The sequence below is a fragment of the Archocentrus centrarchus genome, chromosome 24 (assembly GCF_007364275.1).
Source record: "Archocentrus centrarchus isolate MPI-CPG fArcCen1 chromosome 24, fArcCen1, whole genome shotgun sequence".
In the NCBI taxonomy this organism is placed as follows: Eukaryota; Metazoa; Chordata; class Actinopteri; order Cichliformes; family Cichlidae; genus Archocentrus; species Archocentrus centrarchus.
In genome coordinates this window covers 33821498-33841720 of record NC_044369.1, presented here as the reverse complement: position 1 = coordinate 33841720, position 20223 = coordinate 33821498, and the positions used below count along the sequence as shown (strand labels likewise).

The following is a 20223-nucleotide window of genomic DNA, read 5'->3' as shown; positions in this document are numbered from 1 at the left end:
TTTGAATGACTACAGGCCAGTAGCACTCACACCAATTGTTATGAAGTGCTTTGAAAAGCTTGTCCGGGCTCACGTCATCTCCAGTCTCTCCCCCAGACTAGACCCCCACCAGTTTGCCTACAGAGCCAACCGGTCCACAGAGGACGCCATTGCCACGGCCCTCCACTCTGCCTTCTCTCACCTGGAGCAGGGGGGGAACTACGCTCGGCTGCTCTTTGTGGACTTCAGCTCGGCGTTTAACACCATCCTTCCTGGCAGACTGGTGACTAAACTGTCAGATCTGGGGATACCACGCTCCACCTGTCTTTGGATCAAGGACGTCCTGACAGACCGTTCCCAGAGGGTAAGAGTAGGTCCCCACATCTCTTCAGCCATCAGCCTCAGCACCGGCTCTCCACAGGGCTGTGTGCTGAGTCCCCTACTCTTCACCCTCTACACACATGACTGCACCTCCATACATGCCAGTAACTGCATCATTAAGTTTGCGGATGACACCACTGTGGTGGGGCTCATATCAGGCGGGGATGAGTCAGCATACCGGGACGAGGTGCAGCGGCTGTCAAGGTGGTGCAGTGAGAATAACTTGATCCTGAACACCACTAAGACAAAGGAGATGGTAGTAGACTTTAGGAGGACAACGCATGTCATTCAACCTCTGTTCATCGAGGGGGATGAAGTGGAGCTGGTTTCAGATTTTAGGTTCCTGGGAGTACATCTGCAGGATGATTTGACCTGGAGTATCAATACGACCAGCATTGTCAGGAAGGCCCAACAGAGACTGCATTTCCTGAGGGTTCTTAGGAGCAACTATCTGACCCAGAATCTGCTGGTGTCCTTCTACCGTTGCTGTGTAGAGAGCATCCTGACCTACTGTCTGTGCGTGTGGTTCAACAGCTGCACAGCAGCAGACAGGAAAACACTCCAGCGAATCATCAACACGGCTCAAAAGATCATAGGCTGTCCCCTGCCCTTCCTCCAGGAACTGTTCAATGCCCGCTGCCAGAGGAGGGCACAGAACATCCTCCAGGATCCCTCACACCCTGGACACTCCTTGTTTCAGCTACTGCCATCAGGCAGATGTTTCAGGACAATGAAGGCCAGAACAAACAGACTGAGGAACAGCTTTTATGCCAGGGCTATCATTGAACTGAACTCTGTGTGGTTTGGACAGTGATGGGGGGTGGTAGTGCTGACTGTGTGCGTGCGTTGGTGTGTGTATTGGGGCTAGATTCGTCTGTTAATTTACTATTGTGCACTGTATTTTAGTAATCATTTTTATCACTCATATTTTTATTATTTTATTATTTATTGTCTGAGGCACCTAGAAAGGAATGCATTTTAAATTTCGTTGTGCAACTTCTGTGTACAATGACAGTAAAGATTCTGATTCTGATTCTGATTCTGATTCTAATGTGAGCGAAACGTTATTTAATGTATCGGATTACATTTTTATATTTCTTTCCGATATCCGATCCAGTAATTTAGGCCAGTATCGGACCGATGCTGAATATCGGATCGGCGCATCCCTAGTTTATACTGCTGTTAGCCTCTGTTAGTGAACCTGTCTTTGAAGTGGATCCATCATCACTGACCTGCAACATTAGAATAAACTCATACGAAGTGATAATGTCATCAGAAAGGTCGGAGAGGAAGTGGGATTTCAGGACACTCGAGTCTAAAGTTAGCTGGCATAATGTTAGCTTATAACAGCTGTTGTTGCTAGCTGTCTGGACAGATGACAAGCCACAGAGAGTGATCCGGGCTGCATTTGTTTAACGAATCCAAAGCAGCTCCGGGCCGGATGAGCTGGGAAATGAGCGGAGCCGTTTTGGGTCTGCTCCTGTGATCCTGATCCATGCTGGATCCGTACAAGTGGACTCTGATCTGGACCAGTTTTACGGATATATTATGGAGTCCATGATCCATCCGGGGCAGATCCGTTCAGGAATCATTTTGCTATCTGTGTGTGTGTGTGTGATTGTGGTATGTAAAGAAGAATATCGTTTGCATGAAGAGATATTTAGCTAACGTTTTATTTTTGTATTGTATCCATAAATCTCTCTCTGTGTGTTTGTATTCTCTTAGCTGGGACTTTATTGCCAGTGCGAACAACAATGGAATTAAAGGACAGCCCTGCCTCGTTCCCCAGCGCAACTTGAAGCTGGGAGAGGGAGTATGGTTAGTTAGTATTTTAGAATATGGACTATTATATAATAGATTCATTTCATGGTTAAAGCTATTGCCAATTTCAAATTTGTGAGGGACTGCAATTAAATAAGCCCATTACACCTGGTCGGATGTCTTTTCAGCATCCAATGACAGTATCAAAAGGTCCTCCTTGGGGTGCCATGGGGAATACATAATGTTAAATAAATGCCAAAAATTAAAGTATGAGTGTTTCTGAGGGATAAACCCAGTCTGGTCTGGACTACTAAATGAAATGGTTCTCATATAGTGCTTTTCTACTCTACTTGAGCGCTCAAAATGCTATTTTTCTGTAAGCACGAAGTACCGCAGCAATTTCCTAATGCTGTGAACCTGTTCACCCATATGGCAATAAAACCTTCTGATTCTGATTCTGATTCTGATTTTCAAAGATTGTATGGATTCTGTAATTTCCTTGTTTGTAATCACAGCTCCTACATAGTTACGGTCAGTTTGGTTTTAAGTTGGGAGCTGGCAGTCATCCAGGAAAGCCTGAATATCTTCTGTTGCTTTTGGTTGTGACTTGTATAACCTTTCATAAAACTGTTCAAACTGTTCATTAATCTTAAGTTAGGAGTACCCAGCTCTCTGATTTAGTCTTGTGACTTGAGCACTCATTCTCTAGCTTACACAGCTGTCTGGCCAGAGTTTGCGTGGTTTATCCCCAAACTGTGTTTGTATTTAAGCGCTACTTGAGTGTTAAGATCTGATTAACTTTATCTTTAGAAGGGTGTTGCTCATTTTCTGCATTGAGCTTGTGTATCTGATCTTCCTGTTTTAACTGTTCCTCCTTGCTATGTCTCCACCTAGAAGTTTGAAATGAAATCGGAATGATGATCCGAATGCACTGATGTACCAAACATATTTGCTTTGACAAGAACAGCTCTATATGTTTCCTATAGGCTCTTCTTGTTAATGTTTGCAATTTTATTTTTATTTATTTATCTTTTTATTTAGTTATTCATGCCAGGTCTGACAGGCAACAAGGAAGGGGCAAGAACAAGAGGTGGGGGGGAGAAAAAGGGGGGGGGGGGGGGGGATAAAAGGAAGAAAGGAGATAGAAAAAAATAAATAAATAAAAAAATAAAAGGGGTTGATGTACTCACACACACACACACACACACACACACACACACACACACACACACACACACACACACACCCATATGCACATACATACACACACACACACACACACACACAAGTTTATTGTTTGTAGTAATGTGTGTGTATGCGCCTTTGTCATGCAATGTATTCGATAATGAGGGCGAGAAACTGCAACCATGCCCCCGCGATCCAGAGGCAAATAGGGAAGGACCCAGGGGACCCAGGCCATCCACAGCCCAGGAGCTCAGAAGACTTGGGGCCACACATCCCGATGGTAACCGCGTACACTCCCCAGAAGAGGAAGGAGGGAGGCCACAGACGGAACCCCCACAATCCAGGGGCTAGAGTCCAGAGAGCCAGAGACGACGGGCAGCCCACCCCCCCCCCCCGGCAGGCCGGCACCCCCAGCACGAGCCAGGCATGCGGCCCCCGAGGCCCCAAGCGCCCGAGAGCAGCCCGAGACCCGGCAGGGGCCCCCCACGCGCCAAAGAGGCCCAAGCCACCCCCAGGCCACGGCCGCCAAGGGAGCAGGCCAAAAACCATGCCGAGACATCCGGCCACACATCCCAGGACCCACGGGCACCCACACCCCAGGGGCGGCAGTGACGACCAGTGGGGAGCAGCGTGGAGTGGTAGGGAGGGGTAACTCCCGCCCTCCGTGTCCCACAGGTGCCAAGGCTTGGCAAGCCACCAACCCAGGCCCAGCTGTCCACACACACACACTCTCACAAGCACGCACGTACACACACACACACACGTACCAGTCGTTCCCTCATGTACACACACGCACATACACACGCACGCACATTCGCATGCACCAGTCACACACTCATGCATACACACTCACACTCACACGCACACACACACACACACACACACGTACCAGTCGTTCCCTCATGTACACACACGCACATACACACGCACGCACATTCGCATGCACCAGTCACACACTCATGCATACGCACATGTAACATACATGGACACCTAATGTGGGAGAGCGGGTACCAGCACTGAGCCAGCGGCAACCCAGGGAAGCAGCCAACCCAGCCCCGAACAATGAGCCAGTCCCCATCCCAGGCGGGGTGCATGGAACTGGGGTGTGAGAAGGCCCGCCCGCCCCCTCCTCCCATTCAGCGTGTTAGGGGGGGTGATGTGAGTGTATGTGCTGAGAAGAATGTGTATGGCTGTGTGAAAACTACAGTGCTTTTAAAATTGGAGGGACAGATGTAATATGAGCACTGAATAACAGCGCCCATCCACACTGCCCCCCCAAGGCCCTCAATGTCTAAGATGTAAATAAAATTGAGGTGCAGGCAGCAGTGAACAGACAAGTGGGGCCACCTCAGCAGTGCCACCCACTAACCACTGTGTGACACACCTGCCCCCCAAGGCCCTATATGTACTATGATGTGTTGTGAGCTGTATAATGCAATTAAAAAAGGTGGAGTGGGACATCACGCAGCACAGCGAGCAGAGCCAAGGTGATGGCCCCACTCACTGCAGCACGAGCCCCCCTCCCCCGAGAACCTACGTGTGCATAATGTGATGTTTAACTGAGTGGGAGGAGGGGAGGGGCCAGGATAAATATGACCGGGAGGCAGAGGACTACCCCCCGGAGGAAGAGAGCCAGCTAGCTACTGGCTCACTAGGCACCCCAGTTCCCTACACCCCCCCGCAGCCCAGGGAAGGCAGGTCCAGGGCCTGAGGTGACCGCACCCCCAGGACACCACCGTACTCCAGGCCGGCACCCACTGCCCCCACTGCGAACAGGACACAACACACACCCCCATATGCATACAAAGTTTGCATCAAATGTTTCTTGGAAAAATAATGTGTACACCTATATGATTGCATGTATAATTATGTTTTATAATCGTAAGACGTGGGCAAACCACCAAACAAAATGACTTGAGTCTTTTATCAAATATAATGACCATGTCATTCCAGGGCTGTACTCTTACTTTATCAGGGGGCCGCACTGGTACTAGCAAGATAAATATTTCAGTAGCACAAAACTAATTTAGTAGCACACACAAGTGCAAATTCTGATATGTTTTATTGGTCGAAAACATTTAATAATGGTAAAAAATGCATTTATGTAGGTTGACTGGCAGTAGAACTGGTTCTTTAATTAAACAACATTCTGACATGAAAGAACCCTCACAGATAATGTAATGAACAAATTCTTCACCTTTTAATATCAATCTTAAGTAAAAAAACAAACAAAAAAAACTGCTATTAAAATATGCCTAAAGTTTGAAATTCTGTTTGGCCAACAAAAACAAAATCTAATAAATATCAATAAAAATAATAAGTTATATATATATGAAAGTAAACTGACAACAAGACGTTATAAACAATTTATATTCCCGACAGACCGTTTCACTTCATTCAAAGAGTTCCTGACTCCTGCCGCTGGCTCCGCCTCCCGAACACTCAGAGCTGTTCAGAGGGGGGCGGGGGGAGCGCAGTGACATGCCGCTATGTTGCGACAGCAAAATAAAAGCACGAGAGTTAAAGATTTAAAAATCAAGTATTTTTCTCTTCCGCGGCAGTGGCGGTCCTAGCCTGTTTGGCGCCCTGGGCGAGCATCCCCGCCGGCGCTCCCCCCCCAACCCCCCATAGCGATCGCTGCAGCAGCGCCAGTGACGTGCAGTCAGGGGAGGCAGGTGAGGCACGGCCTCACCTGTCATCGTGGAAATATAAAATTAAAAAATAAATTAAATGGTTATATTCATTCAGTGATTTGTATTTTAAAGTTATTTTCCATTTAACTACACCATTTTTAGATTAGTTTTTTTCAAAATCGTTGAATTTTCGCATTTGCCGGTCAAATACTAAGAGACGAACGGTGAGGCACCAGCCCGGCGAGCCGCACCACGGATTGCGCAATCCGTGGTGCGGCTCAGTATAGTCATTGCCAATGACTACTAACTGTGCTGGCATGCTATGCAGTGAGACCGGATTACTTTCCCTTTGCATGTGGCTATTAAAATGTTCTAACACTTTTACTATATGAACTAAATTTCTATATTTTAGCTGGTGTATATAATGCACAGTTTTTTTTTGTTTTTTCATTAACAACTGTATGTGTGTGTAATGCATTCTTGTGTTGAGCGATCATGAAACTGCTGCGAAGAGACACTAGGTGAGGCACGCAGTTCTCGTGCCTCATGGTAGGGGGCGCTGGTGATCCCAGGGACTCTACGACTCCTCGGTGGCAAGCTACCATAAACAGTTAGCAAGGCCAGTTAGTTTTTCCTGTTGCTTGGCCTTATGTTCAACATGGAAGATTACATAACTCAACTGAAAGAATTTTCTAAACTGGACTTTCAATCGAAGCAGAAGATAATAATTAAAGGAAGACCAACACCGGAGCTAAAAGGTTTGCTTCAGACTATGTTAATGTTAAACAAAACAACTGTTGCCAATCAAATGGTGAATAAGCTATATGTTTGTAAATCTGATGTGATGACGTCAGTGCCTCACCAGTCACGACCCTCACCGCACGTCACTGAGCAGCGCCTACCGCACTACTCCACTTGGGGGGTAATGAGCACGTGCTGTGTGGTGCATGTAGCTTTCTGCATGGTCTGACAGACAGGTTTTAACAGAAGGTCTCCCCACCCAGGGCCATATTACCGACCGGGCGAGTGGGGCTGGCGCCCCGGGGCCCATGGATCCAGGGGGCCCAGGGAGGGCCCAACAACAATCCAGATACCGATGTCGATGCTGATTGCGATAGAGCCCTCTATTCTAGGATCTTCTTTAGTTGTACTTCTTTAGTCTATAAGGGTTAACTGAAATGGGCTGGGGGGAGTGACAGCAGTCAGAGGGCCCTCGGCCACAGGACATAGGAACCAGAGGGCCCCTGGGCCATGTCGTACAGCAACCAGAGGGCCCCTAGGCCACGGAGGACGGCAATCAGAGGGCCCCTGGGCCACGGGGCAAGGCAAAGGGCCCCTGAACCACGGGATATGGCAACCAGAGGGCCCCTGGGCCACGGGGGACGGCAATCAGAGGGCCCCTGGGCCACGGGGACGGCTATCAAAGGGCCCCTGAGCCACGGGATATGGCAACCATAGGGCCCCTGGGCCACAGGAAACGGCAATCAAAGGGCCCCTGGGCTATGCGGTACGGCGACTAGAGCGCCTAGGGGGACAGCAATCAAAGGGCCCCTGGGCTACAGGATATGGCAACCAGATGGTCCCTGGGCCATGCAGTACGAAAACCAGAGGGCCCCTGGGCCACAGAATATGGCAACCAGAGGGCCCCTGAGCCATGATGTATGGCAACCAGAGGGCCCCTGGGGCATGGGGGACGACAACCAGAGGATCCCTGGGCCATGAGGAAAGGCAGCCATTGTAAGAGAAAAACCAATATGGATTTTCCAGTGGACTCAGTCCTGCTAAAAATCACAGAAAGTCGCAATTGGCTCTCTGAAAAGTCGCTTAAAGTCACCAGATGACATCATGACATTACGTATGATGTCACAGCACCATGCACGCAATGCCAATCTCTAGAAAACGTGTGGGGACGGTTATGTCTGTAGTAGAAGAAGACAGTGCTAGCGGATTTTTACAGATCAGAGCTAATCTGCAGCACTGATTCACCGTTAGAAATGCTTCTGACAGCGGCGCAAAGCTACAGTTATGTTGAGAACAATGATTTTTGTCACTTTAAAGACGAGCAGCCAGATTCGCCATAAAATCGCCAAAGTCAATAGATGGTTTCTTTTATCGCTAGAGATGCGCACAAGTTACTAGACCTAGCAACACTGTCGCTTTGTGACCACCGCATATCCTGGGCCTAACGCTGGCCCCAGTAGAGAGCTAGCAGAACTTGTATCTATATTCTGTGGGAAGTGATTTTGCTCCTGCACAATATTGTTTGCACACAAAATGACATGGTGATTCACTTGTCATTATAACCTATTAGTTCTCTTCGGGGAGAGTAATACACCAGTAGATATTCACCTTAAGAACACAAGATTTTGTACCTCTCAACTTTGCAGGTTTGAACAAATTTGGATGTCCAATATGGATTTTCCTGTGGAAATCACAGAAAGTCACTATTGGCTCTCTGAAAAATCGCCAGATGACGTCATGACGTGACATATGACGGCAAAGCGTCATACACAACGCTCATCTCTAGAAAACGTGCATGCATGGCTGCGTTCATAATGCAAAAGGGCAATGCTAGCAATTTTTAAAGATTAGAGCTAATTTGCAGCACTATTTCACCATGAGAAACACTTCTGATAGCAGCACAGAGTTACATTTATGCTGAAAAACAATGACTATGCCGGGTGCATGTCGCTATTGCCATTGATTTCTATTGTCGGCATAGCGGTATGTTTTGGTTTTGTTTATTACTGACACACTGTTTAATTAAATGTGCCTAACCCAAAACTATTCCTAACCTTAACCGTCAATAAAGGCATATGCCTTACCCTAAAACTATTCCTAACCCTAACCGTCAGTAAAGGCAAATATTTATTACATTAGTTGTCGGAATAGCGGCATGTCGGGATAGCGAGAATCAACGGACAATGCCACTGAAAAGATGAGTTGAGTCATCAGCTGACCAAAAAGTTGCCAAAGGCGCTACACGACATTTTTAGTCGCCAGGGACCATCAAAAGTCGCTGAATTGGCCACAAGTAGTGGACTGAAAGAAGGGGCGGAGACTTTGGCTCTGTCTCTATATATATAACCCCCTGCATCACTTCTGTTCACTCAGAACTTGACCTTGGCTTACTGCTTGACAAATTGCTTTGCATTCAACCTGTGCAACATCACTTGTTTAGTTGTAATAATCAACAGCCTTTTTAAAGGCTTGCATTCATTTGTATCATATTATATTAAGCTATACTATATCATTATACGTATAGTTTAATATTCAACAGCCTTTTTAAAGGCTTGTATACATTTATATTATATTGTATTATATTATATCATACTATATCATCATATGTAGTTTAATATTCAACAGCCTTTTAAAGGCTTGTATACATTTATATTTTATTATTGTGTACTATATCACATTATACTATATCACATTATACGCATATCACATTACACCTTTAAAGGTTAAAAGCCTACCTTAAAAGGCTAGTGTATTTCGTGTTTAAATATAACACCTTCCGAACTTTAAGGAGTGTTGTATTGTATTTGGCCATTCTCTGGCAACTTCATTTAGTGAATTTAGCGACATTGCCTATTAGTTTTGATATGTAAACAACAGCTACTTTCTGCCTTTAAGCTTCACACTGCAACTTTTGGCCATCTTTAATAACTAAAAAGCTGATAAGCAACTTTTTCCCATTTTAATCATTTCATCATATTCTGTTCTGTCTTAGGAAGTCTTACACGGTTGAGATATTACCTTTATCTAGCTTCTGCCCTTAATCATATATCGTGTTGTCATCAAGTGACTTTCACAGAGCCAGTGGCGACTTGGTTTTTTGTTTGTCTTGTTTTTTTTTTTGTTTTTTTTTGCAACTGTCATTAATAGTAGGCCTATGGATTGCAAACAAAAAAGTGGCGCTTCAAAGCGAAGAGCCAAAAAAAACAGAGAGGCAAAACAGGCTGACTTCTTAAAAAATGTGCCTTCGATTTCTGGGTTTTTTGATAAGCCAAAGGATTCCAATGTTGATACCAATGTTGATAATGTCATCAGTGGTCCGAGTTGCAGCAGTGTAGAGAGCACCACTGATTTGATCATGCCGGAGCCCACACAGATCCAATCCGGTGTAGACCTGGCCTCTCAGGCTCAGGCTTCAGGGCCACACACAGAGCTCAGTTTCCACCCAGAAGCTGGGGACACCATCTCCAGTCATGGATCTTCTGCTTCATGCTCAAATACCACAGCCATTCCAGACTCGTGTACTCTTACAACAGCAGACTCACTGTCAGACCAGGAGGAGTACACTGAGACCAGTATCCCATTAGCAGCTAGGACCTCAAACTCCTGGTGTGAAACTGTTAATGACCCTGCTTTGTGGGCAAATGCCATTACTGAACAGGCTAAGTCGATTCTGGTTAGTAGAGGAGCAGTTGCTTTTCAAAATCGGAGTGAAAAGTACCCTGCCTCAATTAGAGATATGACCATGGGGGGTGGCACTAGGAGTTTCACAAATTCCTTAGTCAAATGCTGTCTACCTAATGGTCAGTCTGTGGAAAGGCAGTGGCTCCTTTACTCACCTTCCTCTGGTTGCATTTATTGTTTTGCTTGCAAACTGTTCTCAAGTAAGTGCAATGCATTTGTCAATGGGTTTTCTGATTGGAAACATTCTGAGCGTATCGGTGAGCATGAGAGGAATGAGGAGCATAGGGCTTGCATGTTAGCATTACACAGTCGTTCCAAAGACACAGGAAGAATTGATTCTGATCTTATGAAACAAATTGATGCAGAAAGGCAATACTGGCGGGACGTTTTGAGAAGAGTTGTTGCTGTAATTCAGTTTTTGGGAGAGAGGGGCCTTGCGTTCAGGGGAGATGACGAGCAGTTTGGATCACCTCACAATGGTAATTTCTTAGGCATTATCGAACTGTTGGCCAAATTTGACCCTTTTCTAGCTGACCATCTCCAAAGGTTTGGAGGCAAGGGCAAAGGCTCTGTGTCCTATCTCTCATCCACAATCTGTGGGGAATTTATCCACTTAATGGGAGAAAGAACAAAGGAAGCGATTATCAGTGAGATAAAAGAGACCAAATACTTTTCTGTTATCGTTGACTCCACTCCCGATCTTGCACATGTGGACCAACTCACTTTTATTTTCAGATTTGTTGAAGCTGGGGGAGACGTTGTTGAGCGGTTTCTGGGTTTCGAGCCTATTGAGAATCATAGCGGGAGCAATTTGGCTGAGTGTGTTGTTGCAATGGTGGAGAACCTGGGCCTAGACATAAGTAACTGTCGTGGCCAGTCTTACGACAATGCAAGTAATATGTCAGGAAAGTACAATGGAGTTCAATCTCATCTGAAACGCATAAACCCATTGATTTGTTATGTCCCCTGTGCTGCGCATTCATTGAATTTAGTTGGTGTCAATGCTGTTGACAGTAGCCCAGAAGCTGGGCGTTTCTTTGACTTCCTGCAATCTTTGTACACATTTTGTGCCTCTTCAACACACAGGTGGGGAAAGGTTTTCAGAAATACAAATGTGAAACTCACACTGAAGTCCTTGTCAGGCACTCGCTGGAGTGCAAGAGCTGAATCAACAAATGCTCTGTGGAAATATTATGCACAACTGAGAGATTCACTGAACAATATTTCCAAAGATCCACAGGAGAAACGTGACACTAGAAGTGAGGCCTCTGCACTTTGTGGCAAGCTGGACACCCTAGAGATAGCTGTCATGGCATACTTTTGGGATACAATACTGCAGCGGTTCCAAGCCACAAGCCTGCAGTTACAGAAGCCTAACATCAACATAAATACGGCAACACAGCTTCTCGGTTCTCTTTGTGATTTTGTGGCAGCACAGAGAGACAATTTTGCCCATTTTGAAAGATCAGCCTTAAGTGTTACTGATTCAGTCTCCCAAGACTACAGACATGATCTCCAGCGCACAAAGAAGCGCAAACATATGGCTGATGAAAGTGCAGAGCCAGATGTTAAATTAGGTGGAAAAGAAAAGTTTCGAATTGAAACGTTCAATGTTCTAATTGACAAGCTTGTGTCCTGTCTTGACCATCAGTTAACTGCATACACACACTTGACCAATCTTTTTCATGTTCTTTTCATGCCTGATAATATGTCAATCAGTGAGCTCACTTCAAGGGCCGAAGCACTTGCTGCAGCATATCCCACTGATCTAACCATGAGCCTGGCAGATGAACTTGTTCAATTCAAATCATTCATTCCAAAAGAACAAAGATGCCCAAATACAATGCTAAAGACCGTGGTAAATTTGGATTTGCAGTCCACTTTTCCAAGTCTTTACATCGCACTTCGACTGTTCTTGACTCTGCCAATTACGAACTGTGAAGGGGAACGGTCATTCTCCAGAATGGCTCGAATAAAAAATGAGCTCAGGATGAAAATGACCCAAAATCGTCTGAACTCCCTCTCACTTCTTGCAATTGAATCACAGTTTGTGCAACAGCTGAACTTTGATGAGTTGGTAGATGATTTTGCACGAAGGAAGAGCAGAAAGAGACTTTTGTAGGGGAGTGTGTGTCGGGGGGGGGGGGGGGGGGGGGGGGGGGGGTTGGGTTGGTATGGGCTCGGAGCGGGAGGGGGGGAGGGGGGGGCCCTTGCAATCTCCTTGCCCCGGGGCCCAGACCCACCTTAATCCGGGCCTGTTTTGGTTACTGTGCTTTCAATTGGGTTTATGCTGTAAGAGCAGCAGGCTGGAGTCTCCTTCAGCTCCAGTGCAGAGCTGAGATGGTCCACACATGTTTGGACAGTAGCACTAAATTTACAGTGTCCAACGGCAAGGAGAACTGGGGCCCTCTCCTTAGTGTATCCAGATGAGCATGGTGTATGGGCAAAGGCACAGCCTACTTTACATCACCCATCCTTCATGTTTTACATGGGGGTTCTAAAGGCAGGACTGAGTCATGGTTGCTAAAAACACACATTGCACCCGACCCCTACGACGCCACCTGTGGGTGGTGGTTAAGGACCACGAGGGGCCGTCTCCACCTCCTAGCCAGCAAAAAGCTTGTTATCATCGTTCTAATCGAGGATTACTGTTCCGGTGTGATGTGGACTGGAGTGGATGTCTGGAGTGGATCTGGATTCCGCCCTAATTAGTGATAACAGCCTACTGAGATGGCTAGCAGGTGCAGGAGGGCCAGTCTGAACTACACTGATGGGACTGATAACTGTTAAAGTGCATTTAAGGACTGATAACATTCAAATCGGCTGAATTAGAGCGGTAGCTGACTGCTGGGAGGGACTACCATGAATCCAGATGCACTCCAGTCCACATCACACCGGAACAGTGATCTTCGATTAGAACGATAACAACCTTTTTGACCGGCTAGGAGGTGGAGACGGCCCCTCCTGGCCCTTAACTATGGGTCTGATAACTGTTGATAACGTGCATTTAATAAACTGATTACATTCGAAGCGGGTGCTACAAATACCCTCACATCCTAAAAGAAATCAGTCTTATGATATTAAACTGCATGAATCCAGACATTTACATTTAAAGCTACATGAGGCTATTTCCACCTATCAGGCTAACCAGCGTGATGCGGCTCTCATCGTAGCCGGGGACTTTAACAGTGCAAACTTGAAAAAGCTGATACCGGAGTTTATTCAACACATCGACTGCCCCACCAGAGGAAAGAGGACCCTAGACCACTGCTATTCTCCATTCAAAGATGGCTACAAAGCAAAGCCTCTTCCGCCTTTTGGGAAGTCTGACCACACCGCTGTCCTTCTAATGCCGAAATACAAACAACGGCTCAGGCAGGAACCCCCCGCTGTGAGAGAAGTGACACGGTGGTCTGATCAAACAGAGGCCGCTCTGCAGGGTGCGTTGGATTCAACCGACTGGGACATGTTTCGCAGCAGCGCGGGCGGAGACATCGAGGAGTTTACGGAAACTGTTGTGGGATTTATTGGGAAAGTTGTTGAAGACACTTCACTTAGGAGGACCATCAGGACTTTTTCCAACCAGAAGCCGTGGGTGGATAAATCTGTCCGCGACGCCCTGAGGTTCCGCACCGTTGCCTACAACTCCGGCCTCGCCTCTGGGAACATGGAGGACTACAAGGTTGCATCATACAACGTCCGCAGAGCGGTGAAAGAGGCTAAACATCGCTACGGCCGCAGACTGGAACAGCAACTACAACAGTCTGACTCCAGGGGACTGTGGCAGGGACTACGCACCATCACGGACTACAAAGCACCACACACACACCCGGTGAGTGCCGACGCTTCTCTGGCTGATGAACTCAACATCTTCTTTGCGCGCTTTGAGTCGGGAAGCCTACAGCCCGCTGCGCTCCCGGCCGGAGGGGCGGAGACACTCACTGTGACAGAGCGTGACGTGAGGAGGGCGTTTAGACGTGTAAACACCAGGAAAGCGGCTGGACCAGACGGTATTAGTGGACGTGTCCTTAAGACCTGCGCTGACCAACTGGCACCTGTGTTTACACTGATATTCAACCTCTCACTGAAACTGTGTGTGATTCCCACCTGCTTTAAAAAGTCCATCATAGTCCCTGTCCCAAAGAAACCACACCCCAGCAGCCCCAATGACTTCAGGCCCATAGCACTCACCTCTGTGGTGATGAAGTGTTTTGAGAGACTCATCAAGACATTCATCACCTCCTCACTGCCCACCACCCTCGACCCACTACAGTTTGCATACCGGCCAGACAGATCCACAGATGACGCCATATCCTTCCTCCTCCACAAGACCCTTTCACACATAGACACTGGTAAGGGGAACTATGTGAGAGTGCTGTTTGTAGATTACAACTCAGCATTCAACACCATAGTTCCCTCCAGGCTGGTCTCTAAGCTGCTGGACCTGGGCCTGGGCCCATCCCTGTGCAGGTGGGTTCACAGCTTCCTGACCAGCAGACCACAGGTGGTACGAGTGGGTCACCTCACCTCATCCTCCCTCACCCTCAACACTGGATCCCCCCAAGGCTGTGTGCTCAGCCCTCTGCTGTACTCACTGTACACCCATGACTGCGAGGCCACGTCAGAGTCCAACGTCATCATCAAGTTTGCTGACGACACTGCTGTTGTGGGACTAATCTCTCACAATGAGGAGACAGCCTACAGGAGAGAGGTCTCCCGCCTGGAGAACTGGTGCCAGGCGAACCACCTCCTGCTCAACATCAGCAAAACGAAGGAACTGATTGTGGACTTCAGCAGGAAGCAGCAGAGGGACTACCATCCACTTGTCATCAGTGGTGCTGAGGTGGAAAGAGTGGACACTTTCAAATACCTGGGAGTGACCATCTCACAGGACCTGTCCTGGACTCATCACATAAACATCACTGTGAAGAAGGCCAGACAGCGTCTCTACCTCCTCAGGCGGCTGAGAGACTTCAAGCTCCCACTCAAGGTGCTCAGGAACTTTTACACCTGCACCATCGAGAGCATCATGCGTGGGAGCATCACCACCTGGATGGGAAACTGCACCAAGCAGGACTTCATGGCCCTAAAAAGGGTGGTTCGTTCAGCTGAACGGACCATCAGAACCACCCTCCCCAACCTGCAGGACATTTACACCAAGCAGTGCAGGCTGAGGGCCATGAAGATCCTAAAACAGCCCAGCCACCCCGGACACTCTCTCTTCTCCCTGCTCCCATCAGGCCGGCGTTACCGCTGCCTGAGGGCTAAGACTGAAAGGTTGAAGAAGAGTTTTTACCCACAAGCCATCCGTCTGCTCAACTCTGAGCCCTAACTGGACCATTATTGCACAATGTAAATATTATAATTTAAAAAGTGTGTATAGTGTATAGTATATAGAGTATAGTGTATAGTGTGAATTACTTTTTTTATTTTTATTCTTCTTATTTATATGTGTGTGTATATATGGTTGCAGGTACAAAATACATTTCACTGTGCATTGTACTGTGTATAACTGTGCATGTGACAAATAAACACTATCTTATCTTATCTTATCTTATCTTTAAACATGTGGACAGATGAGTCTCCTGTTTGGATTAAATCAGCATTTGAGCTGATCATTGTTGTTAGTTTATATAAAATCTGTTTCAGAATCAGAATCAGAATCAGAAGGTTTTATTGCCATATGGGTGAACAGGTTCACAGCATTAGGAAATTGCTGCGGTACTTCGTGCTTACAGAAAAAAAACAAATAAGTATAAAAACTATAAGACAATATACAAGTATACAAATTGCAAATATACAGAGATATTAGAGCTATAACTATAGCACAATATTACAAAATTACAAAATATACAGTGCAGAGACTAATTAAAAGATAAAAGAATGTAGACTATATTCCACTAATATGTACATCAGTGCAATCAGACAGGTGCATAGACATAGGGTCATCAGCGTTTGTGGAGGGTGGTGGTAACAGTCTTAGGGTAATTGTTCATGAGTCCAACAGCAGAGGGGAAGAAACTGTTCTTATGGCGGGAGGTTCTGGTCCGTATGGACCGTAGCCTCCTGCCTGAGGGGAGAGGGGCAAAAAGTCTGTGCCCAGGGTGAGAGTGGTCGGCTGTGATCCGACCTGCACGCCCCAGTGTCCTGGAGGTGTACAGGTCCTGGAGAGATGGGAGGTTACAGCCAATCACCTTCTCAGCAGAGTGCACAACGCGCTGTAGTCTCTGTTTGTCCCTAGTGGTGGCTCCAGCGTACCACACAGTGATGGAGGAGGTGAGGATGGACTCAATGATGGCAGTATAGAACTGCACCATGGTCCTTGCTGGCAAGTTGAATTTCTTCAACTGCCGCAGGAAGTACATCCTCTGCTGGGCCTTTTTGATGACAGAGGTGATGGTGGGCTCCCACTTGAGGTCCTGGGTGATGGTAGTTCCCAGGAAGCGAAAAGAGTCCACTGTGGTGATGGGGGTGTCAGTCAGGATGATGGAGGGTAGAGGGGCTGTGTGCTTCCTAAAGTCCACTATAATCTCCACTGTCTTCTGGGCGTTCAGTACCAGGTTATTGTGGCTGCACCAGGACACCAGACGTTTGACCTCCATCCTGTAGGCCGACTCGTCCCCGTCTGAGATGAGTCCGATGAGAGTCATGTCGTCTGCAAACTTAATAAGCTTGACAGACTGGTGGTCAGAGGTGCAGCAGTTGGTATACAGGGAGAAGAGCAGAGGAGAGAGGACACAGCCCTGAGGAGTGCCAGTGCTGATGGTCCGGGAGTCCGAGACATTCTTCCCCAGCCTCACGTGCTGCTTCCTGTTCATCAGGAAGTCAATGATCCACCTGCAGATGGGATCTGGCACGTTCATCTGGGACAGCTTGTCTTGGAGGAGATCAGGGATGATGGTGTTGAAGGCAGAGCTGAAGTCCACAAACAGGATCCTGGCGTAGGTTCCCTGGGAGTCCAGATGCTGTAGGATGAAGTGCAGAGTCAGGTTGATGGCGTCGTCCACAGACCTGTTGGCTCTGTAGGCAAACTGCAGGGGGTCCAGAAGGGGGGCTGTGAGGGACTTGAGGTGGGACAGCACCAGACGCTCAAATGACTTCATGACCACAGAAGTCAGTGCCACAGGTCTGTAGTCATTTAGTCCAGTGATCCTTGGCTTCTTGGGGACAGGAACAATGGTAGCGGTTTTAAAGCAGACAGGCACGTGGCAAGCCTCCAGTGAGGAGTTGAAGATGTTCGTGAACAATGGGGCAAGCTCGTTAGCACAGTGTCTCAGTGTGGCAGGTGAGACACCATCTGGACCTGGAGCTTTGCGAGCTTTGACACTCCTGAACTGCTTTAGCACCTGGTCCTCCTGAATACAAAAGACTGTGGGGGTGGGGGAGGAGGGGGACTCTGGGGTGGGAGTCCTTGATGATGTGGGCTTCTCTGAGGTGTGGGGAGTGGGGGAGGTTGGGGGGTGAATATTTGTGTTGGCTGTATTGTAGTTGGGACTGGTGGAGGTGTGAAGGCTGCTGAACTGACCATCAAAACGACAATAGAACTCGTTCAGTCTATTTGCAGTTTGTAGGTTGTCTGTGGAGTGGGGGGTTTTAGGCTTGTAGTTGGTAATCTGCCTAAAACCTTTCCATACAGAGGCCGCGTCGTTCTCTGAGATCTGCTGCTGTATATTCTCAGAGTGATGTGATCTAGCAGTGGCCACTTCCTTGCTAAACCTGTACTTGGCCTCTTTGTAGCAGTCTTTGTCCCCACTTTTAAAAGCCTCCCTCTTCTCTATCCACAGCTGCTTCAGTTTGGGAGTAAACCAGGGTTTGTCACTGTTATAACTCACCCTGGTGCGTGATGGCACAATGCTGTCCTCGCAGAAGTGGATATACGAGGTTACAGTGTCCGTGTAGTCATCCAGACTGTCACAGGCAGCCCTCATTGAGTCCCAGTCTGTAGTTTCGAAGCATGTGCGGAGCTCCTCCACAGCCTCACGGGTCCACTGCTTTGTTGTCCTCACCACAGGTTTTGAGAGCTTCAGCCTCTGTCTGTACGCGGGGATCAGGTGGATCATGTCGTGGTCAGAGAGGCCGAGTGCAGCGCGGGGCACTGCGTGATAAGCCCCGCTTATCGTGCTGTAGCAGTGGTCTAATGTCTTCTCCTCTCTGGTCGGACATGTGATATATTGTTTATATTTGGGAAGTTCCTGTCTCAGGCTGGCTTTATTAAAGTCCCCAAGTACGATGATAAGAGAGTCCGGGTATGTCCGCTCCATGCACAGAATCTGCTCTGTGAGCGCGCACTGGGCCTCGTGCACGTCCGCGTCCGGCGGGATGTAAACAGCAGCCAGTATGAATGAAGCGAACTCCCGCGGAGAGTAAAACGGTTTACAGTGAATGAAAAGATATTCCAGTGAGGGAGAGCAGTGCTTACCAATCTCTGTCACATCCGTACACCAGCCACTGTTTATGTAGAAGCAGACTCCTCCACCTGTAGCCTTGCCGGAAAGCGCAGCTTGCCGGTCTGCGCGGAGGAGATGAAATCCCTCCAACTGGAGCGCGCAGTCCGGTATCTCCTCACACAGCCATGACTCCGTGAAGCATAACACACATGATTTGGAAAAGTCTCTATTCATGCTCCTCATCAGTGTCAGTTCGTCCATTTTGTTCCTAAGTGAACGCACGTTGGAGAGGAAAATCCCAGGTAAGGCTGTGCGTAATCCACGTCTCCTTAGCCTCACAAGGACGCCAGCGCGCTTCCCTCTCTTTCGGCGTCTCACTTTCTGGGCCAGAGTGTGTAATAAATCCGCCGCAGATGCGACAAAAACAGGAAATAAATCCGAAGGTGTTGTGGACCTAATGTTGAAAAGCTCTTCTCTGGTGTAAGAATACCCAGAAGAGTGTCCAGACACAGAAATAACGCACAAAAACAAACAAAACAGAGCGCACTGAAGTACCAGGGCATCCATTCGCGGCGCCATCTTGGTATTAGGAACTTTACTTGAACTCACACAATTTAACTGATTTGCCATAACCACAAACAGTTAATCCAGCATAGAGCGGCTCAGTGAATGTGGTCTGGACTCTGTGGAGGAGACTCATGGTTTCACTGGTTTCAGAGTCGCTGTAGAAGGACAGAATCCCTGCTCTGTGATCCAGATACACTCTGATTCTGGAAGACCAAGGAACTGAGATGGAAGTGCTGATGTTGTGAATGAATAGCTTTTCTGTTTCCTTCTAATAATAACAGCCGTGTGTGTGCAGTGTTTGGATCCAGTGTGAGTTGGCGTGAATACTGTAAGAATTCAGCTCTGGTTGTGGGTTGTGGTTGTAACAGTAGAACATCAGCCTCAGTCACTCTCAGTGAGATCTTGGTCCATCCTTCTTTAAGAATATCCTGTAGTTCCTCTCTGACCTCTGACAGAACCACTGTTACATCATCAAAGTACCTCAAAGTGTGAGTATCAGTGCTGAGTGTGTTTGTAGGTTCACTGACAGACGACAGCAGAGGGTAACTCTAGGAACTGGATGTGATCTGGTGTGTGTGAGAGCTGACCAAGCTCAGTGTGTGTAACAGCCAGAACAAAAGGTATGGGATATTTTGTAAGGCTGAATGATGCCACAAGGTGGTGCTTCTTCCTTGTTGTGTGTGTTGGACTGAGAACCACTGCAGAACGCCGCTGATGCCCACCCAGCCGACATCTTGGAGCGCGAGCTCTACGTTGTGACAAGCTGCTCTCTGTTTCCATTGTCATGTATGACCTGGCTATGTAGAGCCATGGAGACCTGGCGTTTGATGGTCGTAAGTCCTGCCAAATAAAGGCACTGTATTCTGAATCTTGTCGGCTATGTCTATGAGTTACCCGGGCATGGCTAG

At 47.5% G+C, this 20223-nt stretch overlaps 1 protein-coding gene across 1 annotated transcript in view; it reads right to left on the bottom strand.

The window, feature by feature from the left end:
* The window catches only part of LOC115774843 (NLR family CARD domain-containing protein 3-like), a 99048-nt gene that overhangs the window by 38514 nt on the left and 40311 nt on the right, over window positions 1-20223 (bottom strand). Inside the window, exon 8 of the mRNA XM_030722289.1 lies at window positions 2539-2566. Coding sequence (XP_030578149.1) covers window positions 2539-2566 — 28 coding nt within the window. The remainder of the gene's footprint in view (window positions 1-2538; window positions 2567-20223) is intronic.